The sequence below is a fragment of the Stenella coeruleoalba genome (assembly GCF_951394435.1).
Source record: "Stenella coeruleoalba genome assembly, chromosome: 18".
Taxonomy (NCBI): Eukaryota; Metazoa; Chordata; class Mammalia; order Artiodactyla; family Delphinidae; genus Stenella; species Stenella coeruleoalba.
The window spans coordinates 16,625,453-16,642,352 of NC_137164.1; the positions used below are offsets into that span (position 1 = coordinate 16,625,453).

Below are 16,900 nucleotides of genomic sequence, written 5' to 3' on the forward strand. Positions count from 1 at the left end.
GACTTCAAAGATACACATTCATTTATCACGTCAAAACAGTACATTGCTGCTGTTCTCTGCCTACAAGTAAAATACTCTTCAAATAGTAATAAGATATTTTATTAACTAATTCTGTTGAACTAGCTGAAAATAGGAACTGCAACTGCTAAATATAGCTGATCTGTTGCAAAAGATTAACAATTTTTCTGGTAATGTGAATTCCACCCCATGTTTTGTTCAACAGCAAAAATAAGTAATGAGTGACTATTTCAAGAGGAACTGCTGCATCTTCTACAGAATAATAGTCAATTTCATGTTGACTTTTGTAATTACAGTGACCATGTGACATTCCTGAAAACTCAGTCTTCCTTCATTAGTTTATTAAATATTCCTATTTTTTTAAGAACTTAATAAAACGATTGTCCTTTAAAAGTACGTACAAACTTCAATTTTTAGAAGTTTTTGATAAAAGGCAGGAAATAACCTAATAATGAAATAATAATCTCCTGGTTGTTACTTTGTATTTGGTGCTTGGTACCTCTCATTCTCTCTCTCTCTCCACTTGGGCCAATCTAAATTAATTCTACAATATTACTGACACCTACTCTGTGCCAGACACTGTTTTGGTTGCTTGGGCTATATCAGTAAATAAAACATATAAAAATGCCTACCCTCCTGGGGTTTACATCTAGTAGAGGGAGACAGAGAAGCTATATACATAATAAACACATTCTATAGTGCAGTAGAAGAGGGCCAGTAGAGTGTAGGGAAGAAATACAACAGGGCAAGTGGGCTTGTGAGAACTAAGAGGGTTGCAGTTTTAAATAAAGCAATCAGGGTGGGCCTCATTAAGAGGGTAACATTTGAGCAAAGACTTGAAGGAAGAAAGGGAGTTAGGCATGCATATATCTGAGGGAAGGGTGTTCAGGCACAGGGAACAGCCAGTGCAAAGGCTCCAGACTGCAGCTTTTATGGCACATTCGAGGACAGCAAAGGAGGCTGCGTGGCTTGAATGGGGTGAGCAAGGGGAAGAGGTAGCAGGAGATGAGTTTGGAGAAGTGAGAACCTTACATGCCATGGGAGGGGGTAAAATGGGATTCCCCAGAGGGCTGACCAAGGAGTGCTAAAAGAGTGTAATAAAGCATAAGAAAAGGGAAAAAGGTAGAACAACCAAGCATAGTTGCAACTAAAAACATGAAAGAAGCCCAGTGTCGCTCAAAAGCTTTCCACTGTAATCCACAGTAAGAAATATACTTTACAGCATCACCCAAAAGACACACATACAAATAAAACAGAAGCTTCACAAACCAATACTTACACACATTATGTTCAATGTACTCTAATTCTAGGCTATTAGATTTCTTTTCTTTATTCAATGCTGATAACATTTACTAAGTTGATTTCACAACCTAGTAATGGGTTGTGATGTACCGTTAAAAGAGCACTGCTAATCAGTAATATGATCATTTTGGCTACACCCTAACATGTGGATGACATAATCAACATCATTGTCAGCTCTGAGTGAGCTTTGGCTAAACATACATAAGGCCTAATGACTTTAAACAGGGAACCACCATTAGCTCATTAATCAAAAGCCAATGTATATACAAGATACTCTGCTTTCATGACAGCTGTCGTCATATAAAAATATTGTGTGGGCTAAGTCACTATTAGGAAATGTAAAACATGTGAAATTCGGGTACATCATTTCTGACAGGCAGCCAATATTTATGGTAGTTGACTAAAGAGACTTTACTTCAAATAAACAAATGTTTAATGTTTCCGTAGAAGCATAGACATGACCCTAATTAGTAAATTTGCTAATAGATTTCTGTTCATTATCTCCAGACCAATCTTTAGATATATTTGTTTTAAAAAACAGTGCAAATTTTAGAACTCGATCTCAAAATGTTTTGAGAGTTTCTCAAAATGTTTGAGAACAGCTTGGTTTTATGAGTATATAAGCACTGGTACTTTTCAGAACCGTTAAATTGTCCTTTCAAAACGCAAAATTTGTTTTCAACTAGGTTATACTTTTAAACATATTTTTTTGCCACTGCAAAAAGTTCTTAGATTTGCCATTGCATAGGTTCAAGTTTTATTGTACCCTGGAAATATCCCCTCCAATCCAACCCACTTACCACACAGCAAGTGTCCAATTTTTCCCACAGTGTTATCCAAAGGATCTTTCTGCAATGATGGAAATGCTCTGTATCTGTGCTCTCTGTTAAGGTAGCTGCTAGCCACTTGTGGCTTTTAAGCACTTGAAATGTGGATGATGTGAAAACCTGAACAAGTCACTGCCTTGCTTAAACCCCTTTATTTCCAGCAATGTTGGAAATTCCAACAATTTCCAACAAATAAAATTTAAAATCCTCAACTTGGCATTCAACACCAAGATGAGCTGACCCCTGCCCACCACTAGGTCACCGTGACCCCAGCCTCTCAGGTCTTCTTTCTGCCTCTGCAACATGCCGTGTTCCTTCTACCCTCAAAAATTGGGCACAAGGTGTTCCCTCTGCCGGGAAGTTCTTCCCACTCCCACCCAAAAGTCCTCTCACATCCTCCTTTCCTGGCCAAAGACTACTCATTTCTTAGGTCTCCTTCTCTTCGTGGCTCACGTATTCACTCACTCATTCAGCAAATGTTTGTTGAGTCCCATCTATGGGCCAGGCGTTGTGCTAGGGGCTGGCAAGTGACAGCAAAGATGGTAGGACAATAGACAGGCTCTTTGTCCTTGTGGAGCTTTTAGCCTAGTCAGGATGACAGACTGTCTAAAATAACCAAAATAAGAGTAAATTGTGATAGCATCTTAAATCAGGGCTCTGAGCTGTACCAGAGAATAATCGCAGGTGGGGAGAAGATTCTCAGAGGATATGACATTTTCATTGAGACCCTGCAGGAAGGAAGGAGCCACATATGTGAAGAAGATGAAAAAGGGCACTGGAGAGCACTTGTCACAGCACTAATTAAACTTGTCCCTGTGATTACATATTTAGTTAATATCTGTAAAGTCCATGAGGGCAGGGACCCTGTCTATCTTGTCTTATCTTCTCATAGCACAGAAACTGGCACATAATCAATGCTCAGTAAATTCTTGTTAGTGGATGAATAAGTAAATTTTTTGAAGTCTAAAAATTAGAACAATTGCTGTAGAATAATTATGAAAGGAAAAATAACTAGTAAGTATTAATTATGATTTATTTTGGCTTATAAAGATAATTTTATCTAAAGGTTTTAAACCTTCTAAGTACAACCTGTAAAGTACAAATAGTCTTCTCAAGAATGTGTTGACATTCTATGAATTCTCAGAATGTCTTAGTGAAGCAACTACTCGTTGATTCTCATCTTCCATGTCCAAGTTCCTACTGGTTATTAAATTATTTACTAAACTAAGCCTCACTGAGGCCATTCCTTCCGTTCGTGCTCCAGGTTCTCTCTTGGCTGTTCCAACGAGGAGCACATCAGCTCACACTGCACAGTGAGTTCATACTTCAAGTATCTGCCTACACTAGTCCAAACAGATAGCATTTATAGACATGATGTAAAAACTGAAAAGGCATAGATCATGTTGTAAAGCCAGACAAGCATCCCTATGGGAAGGAGGGAAATACAGAACAGTAGGTTGGAACTGGCCCTGCAGGCCTACAGTCTGGGCTCAGAGGCAGGCATAGGCAGCTGGGAGTTCCATTCTGGTGGGTACCAGGAATAAACGTACCCCATGTGAGACAGGGGTCAGGGTGGCCTCATTATTTCAAACCAGGAAATGAGGTAAGGATGGATGAAACGCAGGATAATGGGATGAGGGAAGATGTAGACATAGACTCGAAGCCAGGACCTGGCAAAGCCATCTTTGACTAGGTGACTGGACCTTGGGTATCCCCAGTATGACCAAGGGTAGGAGGCCTGAGCTACAGATATAAGACTTGGCTCTGAGTTGGGAGCTGAGTGGAGGAAATCACAAGATTACTAGATAAGGGGGCAGAAGTGGAACAGGAGGTAAGGGTGAGGAGGATAAACAGAAGGAAAACCTACCTTTTAAGATGAACCTGGAAGCTGGAATTCCAAAACACATGTGGAAGAGGATAATTACTGAGTAAAACACGGCCCACAGAATCTACTATAGGAACCTGGATTCTCTCAACAGGGTACAAAAATAACAGAGCAATCTGAAACTCGTGTTAATATAAATGTCTTAGAGTCCCAAAGAGATAAAGGAATGCCCTCATAAGAGGTGACAAGATATTATAAAATTTAAAAATTGGTAGAAATAAAGGAAGAACAATGGTATATTTTTAAAAATCCATTTAGATTCCTAAAAATGAAAAATACAGTCGTTAAAATAAATGCATTAAGTAGCATAAATTCTATACTGGACACAGTCAATAGAGAAGTGATAAATTGGAAGATAAGTAATGAGGAAATGACTGCTATATATCCCTATATATACACACATATGTATGATATGTGCATATGATATATGCACATGATATATACACATATATGATTTTTAAACTGGGCAGGAAGAATATGCACTTTGTTTCAAGATAGTCCTTACCCTTCTAGAGAGAGAAGAGACAATGGTACAAAGGCAGCATCAACTATACCCATAATATCTTAATATTTAAAATATTTAAAGCAAATGTGACAAAATTTCTCTGTACTTCCCCAGTGTTTGAAAATTTAAAGGACTTGCCTTATTATAGTCAGTACTACAGATAACCATTTACTTTAAAACTGAGACCAGATATAAAACACAACACCATGTCCTTAATTTGTAAAGAAGATAGGCTGGTAAATACGTTTTAAAAAATCAGTTATATGGTGTGGACATGGTTTTCAGCAAAGAAAGCCCTAGTCCCTATATCTACTTAGGGCTGTGATAAAGGGAACAGACTTGAGTTGCAGCCAAAGAGATTTAGCTTAGACATGAGAAATAACTTCATATCTCTGCAAGATGTTCAAGATTGCCTGGGGATTTTGAGAACAAGAGCTTTGCTGAAACAGCTTAGATCCTAGCCTACTTGGAACTAGAAGGGATTATCGATGTCATAGATGTCCTTTGAAATTTGAGATTCTGTCTGCCAACTCTATAGATCTGAAGATCTTAACTGATCTACTCAGAATCTACAGCAAGGAAGAAAGGACAAAGAGGAAGAGAACAAGAAATCTTGGCCATCAGTCCTCATAAGAGCTTTTCCTAACATGAGAAGCTAGTGGAGCAGGACGGAGGCGACCAAGGCTCTGGGGGCGCCAGTGAAGCAGGGTACGACACTGCTCCACCTCTATTCCAGGCTACTTCTCTCCATCATCAACAAGCATTTGTAGAGGATCTTTCACATTCCACACTGTGCAAGGTGCTCTGCAGAATGAATATGGGAAAGGATAACATCATTGCTTATTCTTAAAAAGTGTACAATCAAATTTGAAAAGGTCCATGCATGTGAAATAATTAGAAAAACATAACACAGCAATTGATAATCAAGGCCAAGCACTTCAGTAGTAAAGACTGTGGACTGGGCTCACTGGTAATGAAGAGGGGTTTATGAGGAGTCTTGGGGGATGGATGGAACTTGAACAGTCAGAGAAGGGTTGAGGGCATTTCAGATGTCTGCTAAAGGTGGGCTAAAGCCTGAGGGAGGAATATTCCTGAATATCAGAGAATGTTGTTAAACAGAGGGTCTGGCTATAGTGCAGATGTTTTGGAGAGCACGGGAGGTGGTGAAGTGAAATAGTTGATTAGTGGTGTGTGGTCACAGGATGCTCTGAAAATCAGCCAGAGAATCCTAGACTTGAGGAGGGAGTTGGGGGAGAAGCCAGTGTGTGTCCTTGAGCAGTCAGGGGTGTATATTGAAAACCATGCTTCCAAGATTCGCTCAGCAGCCGTCTTCACAATTGAATATTTCACACGGATTAGGTATACAACAAAAGTCTGCATGCATTTTCTGCTTCTGTTTTCTGTTAAAATACATAAATTTGGTTGTTGTTGTTAAATGACCACTCAGTTACTTTAGAACACACTTATGCTAAGAAGCCCAGGTATAAATGGACTGACCTTATCATCAGTCAGACAACATCTGCTGAGCCTTAACCTGGAGTTTAGAGCCCTTTCCCAATGGTTTGTCCTTCTTTAGATTTTCACTGCCTCTAAGCACTATTTCTCAGAAAATAGCAGTAATTGTACTAACAACTAATTTGGCAGATATGAAAAATTCAGACTTCTTAAGTACAGAATTTCAACAATGTTATTCCAAATCCCCAACGTAATGCGTGTATAATGCTCCCGGGCCATTGGGAAAGGGCATTAGGGTTACGCTGGAAGGCACAGTGTGTCAGAGCCTCAGGCGGAGCCCTGAACTGAGAGCAGGGACATGGGTTCAGTCCCAGCTCAGGGTCTCGTCAGTTGTTTTCCTGAGTCCGGCCCCTTCCTCAGTCCAGATTTCATCTAAAATTGAGGGGGGTGAAGATGGAAAAACTAAAAAAGTAGGTTTTAGCTCAAATGTATAAAAATACATTTATTTATTTAACAGGGGTTCTAGTTTGAGCCTAGCCTGACATATTTTTAGGGCATAACCGAACACACTTGGCAGGTGGGTAGTTGCATGAGGATAGAATTCTCTAGGGAGACGAACTCATTCTTAGAGAGCTAAGCCCATGCTTGGTTCAAAACCAGGTCTCTAGCACTAGAGAATGGAGACAGTACAGAGTACATGCTCTACTATTTAGAGCCCCTTGGCCCAGGCCCCATGAACTAGTGGTTGAATTCTAGGAAAAATTCAGAGACATTGAAGTACAAATTACTCACAAGACCGCTTAAATCAGTTGAGTATTTTCAACTGCAGGGAATTAAAATCCCTGACTCAGGCTGGCACGAACTATAAGAACATTTAACTGTATAACCAGATTCCAAAGGTAGAGCAGCCTTAGCTTCATCCTAAGACTGGCTCTCTTCGTGCTCACAATTTGGCTGCCAGTGGCAATGGGAGCTACATGCTTCCTGGTTTACATGGAAGCATGAAATAGAAGTCCTTCTTTTTTTCCTGCCTATACCATCTCAGATTACATGCCCATCCCTGGCCTAATGACAGTGGCTGGGTGACTGCCATTGACTTAAATGAATCCGGTTCTATCCTTGGAGATCTAGGTGGTCATCAAATCCCTTGGGATGTATAGAAGAGGGATAAGTTTCTGAAAAGCATTTTGGTTCTGTAAGGTACTAATGAATATTCTGCAGGCAGTGAACATCTTCCATGACTCTGATCCAGTATCTGGGGAGGCGGGGAACAGAGAACAACTCCTAGTGGTTGAAAACACTTACAGTTAGGGCACCAGAACACTGGGGTGTTGACAAGTATGGGTGTCTCTGATAGCTTTATAAGACTTGAAAGGCCATTTGTTCCTCAAATGTCCACAATGTAGTTTTGGTAATTTGGGTCATTTCATATTCTTTAATATGAAATGGGTTTCTCACTCACTGCTACTGACTTGGGCGGCAATGACATGTTCCATGCAGCTGGAAGGAAGCTGCCTACAAGAAGCTATCAACTATGTGTGAGGATGGGAGACTATACCAACATGTACAGATGATGGCTGGGATTTGGGATGAGTGAAAATTCAAGAAATGCATTTGGACAGGCCTCTGGGGATTTGGTTAAAGCAAAGAATGGAAGATATTTATAGCAATGGTTTTTCCTTGATGCATGGTATAATTATACTTTGAATCACGAATCCAGCTTATTTCTTGATAGGTGTGTTTGAACTGCAGAAATTCTAGCTCAGCTCTTACCTCTGCTAATGGCATCATTTTAATGTTAGTGCCTATTGTTATATGCCTCCTTTCTTTACCAATAAGACCTCCTTGAGCTTATGAGAGGGGCTGTGTTCCGTACTTCTTTCAAAGCATCTACTTTGCATGTAAACAGAGAGCCTGGCTGTGGCGTAACTGAATTTCTATGCACAGAAGTGTGGTTTCCTGATAAAGAAAATGAAACCCTGTCTCCAAGTCCTTATGAGTCCAACATGCATGCTAACTTTTTTTTTTAACTGTACCTCAGACTCACACTGAACAATCCTATTCTATTCCAAAGGAAAAAAAGAGTTAAACTTATGTTACATGCCTGTAAGGCATTTTAAAGTTAATCGGGCCCTTTGGGTCTAATTTAATTTGTGTAAGATTGCTGTTGATGATTAGAATAGCTATTTAAGATTTTTGTTAACAGTCTATTACGTGGACTTAATGGAAACACTCCAAAGGCAGTCTGTTCACTTTCCCCTGTCAAATTCAGGTTACAGAGACTTCACAGATGTTGTAAGTAGACATCAATATGAAAAGGGGATAGAACACAAATTAAAATCATAAGTGTACTTAAACTGCCAACTTTGAGCTTTGGTTAAAAACATCTGTCACATAAAAGCAAACATTCAGAGCTATTGTGTCTTGTAACAATTGTCTTTATTTTTCATATCTTTGGCATTTTCATCATTTTATGTTACTGCTCCCTTTGGAATTTTTTGTATGAATGCTGGCTTTCTATAATATCACTGCTTTCTCTACACAAACCGCGTTTGTAAGGCTGTTGTACCAATACTATAAAGTGAGTAGATCCCAAGTATGGCTGGGATCCCAGATGGTCTCAAAGAACCCACAAAGTCCACTGACTATTGCAAAGCACTTGAAGAAAGTGGGTGTATTTAGCTTGTTCAGGCCCATATTAAACCAAACTAGCACTTTGATTTCCCCTACGAGGTTGTTTTTCGTCAATTAAATTTTTACACTTAACATTCTTACAGACATAAAATGACCATGAGTAACACTTTGGTCCAGTTCTTCCTTTAGTATAATCTAGGAAATTTCAGGATGTTCTTGAGCTGTCTCCTGTTACTTGTTATCATCATTTTTTTTTTCAGATTTAAGATTTCATTGCTCATATTCCTTTGTTTCATAGCTTTAATTTTTTTATGCCTTTATTCTGTTTCCATTTTCTGTTACTCAGCCTTTGTGTTTCAAAACCACAGCCCTTCTAACTCATCTTTCTGTTCCTGCTTTCCTCTTCCATCTCCTTGACTTTCTTTTCCCTCCTTTACTCTTTTTCCTTTTATAGAATGAGAGACGCTTTGAGGGGATGGTAAGTGTCCTGTGAATGGCAGCTGAGCATCCACTCACCATCAGGAAGAGCAGGAGACAGGGAGCGCATCCCCAGCGCCACATTCCACTGCCCAGGAACACTCCTTGCTTCTCCAGCGGTTGGTGAGGACCGGGGCTATACAGGGCAGCACAGACGCTGAAGCTGCAGGCAAACATTTTGAAAATAATCAGGTCACTCATTGAGTGGGAAGGGGTTGTACCCAAATGCTAACCTGTATTTATTCTTGATTTAACCTTAGTGATGATAGGTTATGATACTGCAGTTTATACATTATAATCAGTCAGGTGTATCTGCTCTAACAATTAAGCACTTACGTGGAAAGCATGATCTTGATAGGCATTTGGCTGCAGGTTCACCATACAGTACTCTTATCCTAAAATGACTTTTTAAAGTGTATTTGTTCATAAAGTGGAACATAAGATTTAGATTAAACCCATTCCTTATTTTAGAAAAGGAATCTCTACTTTATAGTGTTTTATTAAATGGGTAATTGACATTAAGAAAAGGGATTTAAAAAACGAATAGAAAATGTTGTGGATCGTCCACCCCTCCCACAAGCCCAGCTGCATCTACTCTCTTCCTGATCGCCCCAGGCTGCTCACCAGAGTCTCCTTCCTTACACTGTCATTTGCACCATCTGTGAGATTATTTCAACTCTCACTTCTTTTTCATTCAGAATGAAATGTCTTTTATAGTAAAGCTGAGAATATGTTCAATCTCATGAATGCTGACACTCAAATACAAATGCAGTCACATTCCCCCTATAACTACTTACATAATTTTATTTTTTTTAACATCCTTATTGGAGTATAATTGCTTTACAATTTTGTATTAGTTTCTGCTCTATAACAAAGTAAATCAGCTATATGTATACATACATCCCCATATCCCCTTCCCCCTTGTGTCTCCCTCCCACCCTCCCTACCCCACCCCTCTAGGTGGTCACAGAGCACGGAGCTGATCTCCCTGTGCTATGCGGCTGCTTCCCACTAGCTATCTGTTTTACATTTGGTAGTGTACATACGTCCATGCCACTCTCTCACTTTGTCCCAACTTACCCTTCCCCCTCCCTGTGTCCTCAAGTTCATTCCATACATCTGCATCTTTATTCCTGTCCTGCCCCTATGTTCATCAGAACCATATATATGTTTTTAGATTCCATATATATGTGTTAGCATATGGTATTTGTTTTTCTCTTCTGACTTACTTCACCCAGTATGACAGACTCTAGGTCCATCCACCTCACTACAAATAACTCAATTTCATCTCTTTTTATGGCTGTGTAATATTCCGTTGTATATATGTGCCACATCTTCTTTAACTATTCATCTGTTGATGGACACTTAGGTTGCTCCCATGTCCTGGCTATTGTAAATAGTGCTGCAGTGAACATTGTGGTACATGTCTCTTTTTCAATTATGGTTTTCTCAGGGTATATGCCCAGTAGTGGGATTGCTGGGTCATATGGTAGTTCTATTTGTAGTTTTTTAAGGAACCTCCACACTCTTCACCATAGTGGCTGTATTAATTTACATTCCCACCAACAGTGCAAAAGGGTTCCCTTTTCTCCACACCCTCTCCAGCTTTTACTGTTTGAAGATTTTTGGATGATGGCCATTCTGACCAGTGTGGGGTGATACCTCATTGTAGTTTTGATTTGCATTTCTCTAATGAATAGTGATGTTGAGTATCCTTCCATGTGTTTGTTGGCAATCTGTATGTCTTCTTTGGAGAAATATCTATTTAGGTCTTCTGCCTATTTTTGGATTGGGTTGTTTGTTTTTTTGATATTGAGCTGCATGAGCTGCTTGTATATTTTGGAGACCAATCCTTTGTCAGTTGCTTCGTTTGCAAATATCTTCTCCCATTCTGAGGGTTGTCTTTTCGCCTTATGTTTACCTTTGCTGTGCAAAAGCTTTTAAGTTTCATTAGGTCCCATTTGTTTATTTTTGTCTTAATTTCCATTTCTCTAGGAGGTGGGTCAAAAAGGATCTTGCTGTGATTTATGTCACAGAGTGTCCTGCCTATGTTTTCCTCTAAGAGTTTTATAGTGTCTGGCCTTACATTTAGGTCTTTAATCCATTTTGAGTTTATTTTTGTGTACGGTGTTAGGGAGTGTTCTAATTTCATTCTTTTACATGTTGCTGTCCAGTTTTCCCAGCACCACTTATTGAAGAGACTGTCTTTTCTCCATTGTATATTCTTACCTCTTTTATCAAAGATAAGGTGACCATATGTGCGTGGGTTTATCTCTGGGCTTTCTATCCTGTTCCATTGATCTATATTTCTGTTTTTGTGCCAGTACCATACTGTCTTGATAACTGTACCTTTGTAGTATAGTCTGAAGTCTGGGAGCCTGATTCCTCCAGCTCCGTTTTTCTTTCTCAAGATTGCTTTTGTTATTCAGGGTTTTTTGTGTTTCCATACAAATTGTGCAATTTTTTGTTCTAATTCTGTGAAAAATGCCATTGGTAGTTTGATACGGATTGCATTGAATTTGTAGATTGCTTTGGGTAGTATAGTCATTTTCACAATGTTGATTTTTCCAATCCAAAAACATGGTATATCTCTCCATCTGTTTGTATCATCTTTAATTTCTTTCATCAGTGTCTCATAGTTTTCTGCATACAGGTCTTTTGTCTCATTAGGTAGTTTTATTCCTAGGTATTTTATTCTTTTTGTTGCAATGGTAAATGGGAGTGTTTCCTTAATTTCTCTTTCAGATTTTTCATTGTTAGTGTATAGGAATGCAAGAGATTTCTGTGCATTAATTTTGTATCTTTCTACTTTACCAAAGTCATTGATTAGCTCTAGTAGTTTTCTGGTGGCATCTTTAGGATTCTCTATGTATAGTATCATGTCATCTGCAAACAGTGACAGTTTTACTTCTTCTTTTCCAATTTGTGTTATTTATTTTTCTTCTCTGATTGCCGTGGCTAGGACTTCCAAAACTATGTTGAATAATAGTGGTGAGAGTAGACATCCTTGTCTTGTTCCTGATCTTAGAGGAAATGGTTTCAGTTTTTCACCATTGAGAATGATGTTTGCTGTGGGTTTGTCATATATGGCCTTTATTATGTTGAGGTAGGTTCCCTCTATGCCCACTTTCTGGAGAGTATTTTTCATAAATGGGTGTTGAATTTTGTCAAAAGCTTTTCTGCCTCTGTTGAGATGATCATATGGTTTTTATTCCTTAATTTGTTAATGTGGTGTATCACATTGATTGATTTGCATATATTGAAGAATCCTGGCATCCTTGGGATAAATCCCACTTGATCATGGTGTACGATCATTTTAATGTGTTGTTGGATTCTGTTTGCTAGTATTTTGTTCAGGATTTTTGCATCTATGTTCATCAGTGATACTGGCCTATAATTTTCTTTTTCCGTGATATCTTTTTCTGGTTTTGGTATCAGGGTGATGGTGGCCTCGTTGAATGAATTTGGGAGTGTTCCTTACTCTGGATTTTTTTGGAAGAGTTTGAGAAGGATCAGTGTTAGCTCTTCTCTAAATGTTTGATAGAATTCACCTGTGAAGTCTTCTGGTCCTGGACTTTTGTTTGTTGGAAGATTTTAAATTGCGGTTTCAATTTCATTACTTGTGATAGGTCTGTTTATATTTTCTAATTCTTCCTAGTTCAGTCTTGGAAATTGTACCTTTCCAAGAATTTGTCCATTTCTTCATGGTTGTCCATTTTATTGGCATAGAGTTGTTTGTAGTAGTCTCTTATAATCCTTTGTATTTCTGCAGTGTCAGTTGTGACTTCTCCTTTTTCATTTCTAATTTTACTTGTGTTCTCTCCCTTTTTTTCTTGATGAGTCTGGGTAAGGTTTTATCAATTTTGTTTATCTTCTCAAAGAACCAGCTTTTAGTTTTATTGATCTTTGCTATTGTTTTCTTTGTTTCTACTTCATTTATTTCTGCTCTGATCTTTATGATTTCTTTCCTTCTATTGAATTTGGGTTTTCTTTGTTCTTCTTTCTCTAGTTGTTTTAAGTGTAGGCTTAGATTGTTTATTTGAGATTTTTCTTGTTTCTTGAGGTGAGATTGAATTGCTATAAACTTCCTTCTTAGAACTGCTTTTGCTTCATCCCATAGGTTTTGGGTCATCATGTTTTCATTTGTTTCTATGTATTTTTTTATTTAAAGTGGCAGAATACACTTTCTTCTCAAGTGCACAGGGAACATCCTCCAGGACAGATCACATCTTGGGTCACATATCAAGCCTCAGAAAATTTAAGAAAATTGCAATTGGGTCAAGCATCTTTTCTGACCACAACGTTATGAGATTGGAAATCAATTATAGGAAAAAAACTGTATAAAACACAAATACATGGAGCCTAAGCAGTGCACTACTAAATAACCAAGAGATCCCTAAGAAATCAAAGAAGAAATACAACTTACTTTGATATACATCATATTCTAAAGATTTATGTAGGTTGATTTGTGTCCAGTGCCTTCATCCTAACTGCTACATGGTTTTCTATTCTATGTAAACCACTCTGTTTACACGTTGAGTTGAGCTAGTCCTTAGATGCAGTTACCAAAGTGTTGCAATGAATGCCTGTGTCTTTGGCCGTTTTGCACATGTTGGAGAGGTTCTTTAGGATCTATACCTAGATGTGGAACTGCCTTGCTGTAGGTTATGTGGACCTTCAAATTTATTAAGCAATATTAAATTTTTCAAAGTGATTGTAGCAATTTACTCTCTAGCCAATGATTTTTTAAAAGTTCTTTTTTTCTCACGTCCTTAACAACATTCTGTGTGGTCATAGTCAAATATATTCTTTGCCAAAACCAATGAGTAAAAAGGGCGATCTCAATGTTTCTTTATTTTTAATTTCTCTGGGTACTGGTGAGATTAACCATGTTTTCACATGTTTATTGGTTATTCAAATTTATTCCTCTGTAAATTGCCTATTCACATTCTTTGCCCATTTTTTCTATTGGGTTATCACTTTTTCTCATTGATTTGTTGGAATTCTTTACACAGTAGTAATTGTCTGCTGTGTGCTATGCAAATATCCTAGTGTGTGCCTTGCTTTTTTACTTTGTATATCGTATTGTGTGGATTTTCTTAAAATTTAAGATATTTAAGCTTATTATCTTTTTTATGGTTTATGTTCTTGAATTTTATATAGTAATAGTAACTACTTCTCTATTGCAATACCATAAAGATATTATTTTCTATTTTCTTCCGAACTTTTACAATATTGCATTTTACATTTAGGTTTTCATCTACCTAAGTAGCCAATTTCCTCAAGACCACTAATTGTAATGCTGCTTCTGTCATATGCCAAATGTCTATGTCTACGTTCTTAAGTGTGTAGACTTCTTTGTCCTTGGTGTTCTGAAGTTTCACTGTGATGTGTCTAACTATAGTCCTATTATTTTCATTCAAGAGTGAGGTAAAATAGTCTTTCAGAGCAACAAAGCCTGAGAAATTAACTAGATCTTTGCTGAAAGAGCTGCTGAAGGAACGTTCTTCAGGAAGAAGAATGCTGAAACCAGGTGAGAGAATTGGGATGTAAGAAGCAATGCATCTTTGCTTTATTTGGCAAAGATGCAAATAAAACAAAACAAGTTCTGCCTACCACACAGTAATCATTATACATGTTGGCTATTCTAAGGGTTATATAACAGCCAATTTCTTCTTAACTATATCGTAAAAGGTAACAAAGGGAAAGGCAGAGAAAATCACAAAAAGAGTAAATAGAAGGTGGAAGATTTTGAGAAATCTGTGCTGGTTGAGATCAATTTTGTGCTTTTCTCTCTCTCTCTCTCTCTCTCTTTTTTTCCATTAAGCTAATTAGTGAAAAATAACAACTTTATGCATTTTTTAAAATATTGAGAATTTGCAGATTTTTTAGTTTGAAATAGTATAAGCATCTCACAAAAGTTATTTTAAGCTTTAGAAAGTAAATATCCAAAAGGTGGGAGCAACACAAGTAACCATCAGTGGATGAATGGATAAACAAAATGTGGTAATATACACATAATAGAATATTATTCAGCTTTAAAAAGGAAATTCTGACATATGTTACGACGTGGATAAACTTCGAGGACACTATGCCAAGTAAAATAAGCCAGTCATCAAAAGACAAACACTGTGTAATTCCACTTGTATGAGGTGCCTAGAGTAATCAAATCCATAGAGACAGTATGTAAGCGGTGGTTGCCAGCAGTGCAGGGGGAGGAGAATGGGGAGGTTTTTTAAAAAAATAAATACAGACTTCCAGTTTCACAAAAGATGAAAATAGTTCTGGAAATGGATGATAATGATGGTTGCACAACAATGTGAGTGTATCAATACTTAATGCCACTGAAATGTACACCTTAAAATGGTGAAGAGAGTAAATTTTATGTGTATTTTAAGACAATTTAAAAAATAATTTAAAGAAATGAGTAAAATTATCTTTAGCTCTGTTTTGTAGTGTGTCCAGGGGCGAAAGCATTTCTGAGAGAGAAGTCAATTGCTCTGTCAAGGTTCTAAGACACCAAGCCCAGTCTCGTGGGGTCATACCTTATCCATCTCCCACAATGCGATATCCAATTGGTCCCTGCTCACTGGAGTCAACTCTAGAATCTCTTCCCCTCTCTGTAGGACTTAGGCCCTATAATTTCTTACTTTAATTAACACAATAAAATTGTAACCAGTCTCTCTGATATCATCTATTTTCCATACTTCAAGCTGAGTGATCTTCCAAAAGCATGAATATGTTTTAAAAAAAAGAAGAAGAAAAAATAATGGATAAGGAGAAGACAGTGATTAACAATGTGAAATGAGGCAGAAGAGTCAAGGAGAAAATGCAGCCTGAGAAAGAGGTGATGGGATGGTGTCCTTCAAGAGAGAATAGTTTAAGTCATGGAGACAGAAGCCAGTGACAAGGGGTAAGAAAAAAGTGAAGAAAGTAAAATGAAATTGCCTGTCTGCCTAGAATTTCCTCTCTGATTTGTCTGCCAGGCAAACACTTAGTCTTTAAAGACCAAATAAATGACATCTTTTTCACAAAGTCTTCCTTAATATCTTCAGGAAAAGTTGAGAGCTTCCCTTTTCCCAAATCAGAGTCCTTTGTTCTTGCTTTTACTATGGGATTTATTAAATCTCTCTAATTATTTTTTTTCATCACTTCCTGTCACTAGACTGTGAACCCTTGGGAGCAGATATTATTTTCTATTTATCTTTGTATTCCCAGATCCAACATGATATGAACAACAAAGTGCTGGTTGAATGAATGAATGGTGTTGAAAGCACCTATAACTTAAGCTCTTAATCTAATTAATTCTTCCCCACCCAGTGGAAAGCTACTACATCAGAGTCTATTAAGATCTATCTCCCTAACCACCCTGAAGAAGAGGGTCATGATGTATGGGTGGATATATGATACCCACTCAGAAATCCCATCATGTAGGTCTAGAAATATTTGCACAATAGTCATAATTAATGCATAACACACAGTCTGCAGCCAGGCATAGATCAACACATTTTGTGCATAACCTGTAAATTCTTGTGGAGAGTCTAATTTCAGCTCCACTGCTCCCAAGTTTTTGTTCAGGAGTTGGCACACAAGCCAAATTCAGCCTTCCACCTGTTTTTGTAAATAAAGTTTTATAAAAACACAGCCATGCTCATTTATTTACCTATTGTCTATGGCTGCTTTCATGCTACAAAGGCAGGGTTGTTGGGTAGTTGTAACAGAAATTGTATAGTTTGCTTAGTCTAAATCATTCACAGTCTGGACCTTTAGAGAAAACATTTGCCAATGCTGCTTTAG

At 37.9% G+C, this 16,900-nt stretch overlaps 1 protein-coding gene across 9 annotated transcripts in view; it reads right to left on the bottom strand.

Moving 5' to 3' along the window:
- RNASEH2B (ribonuclease H2 subunit B) overlaps positions 1-16,900 on the bottom strand; it is a 798,611-nt gene that overhangs the window by 89,965 nt on the left and 691,746 nt on the right. For all 9 annotated transcript variants that reach the window (XM_079902671.1, XM_079902668.1, XM_079902673.1 and 6 more), the window contains one exon: positions 9,143-9,266. In XM_079902671.1, coding sequence (XP_079758797.1) covers positions 9,143-9,173 — 31 coding nt within the window. In that variant the 5' untranslated portion in view covers positions 9,174-9,266. The remainder of the gene's footprint in view (positions 1-9,142; positions 9,267-16,900) is intronic.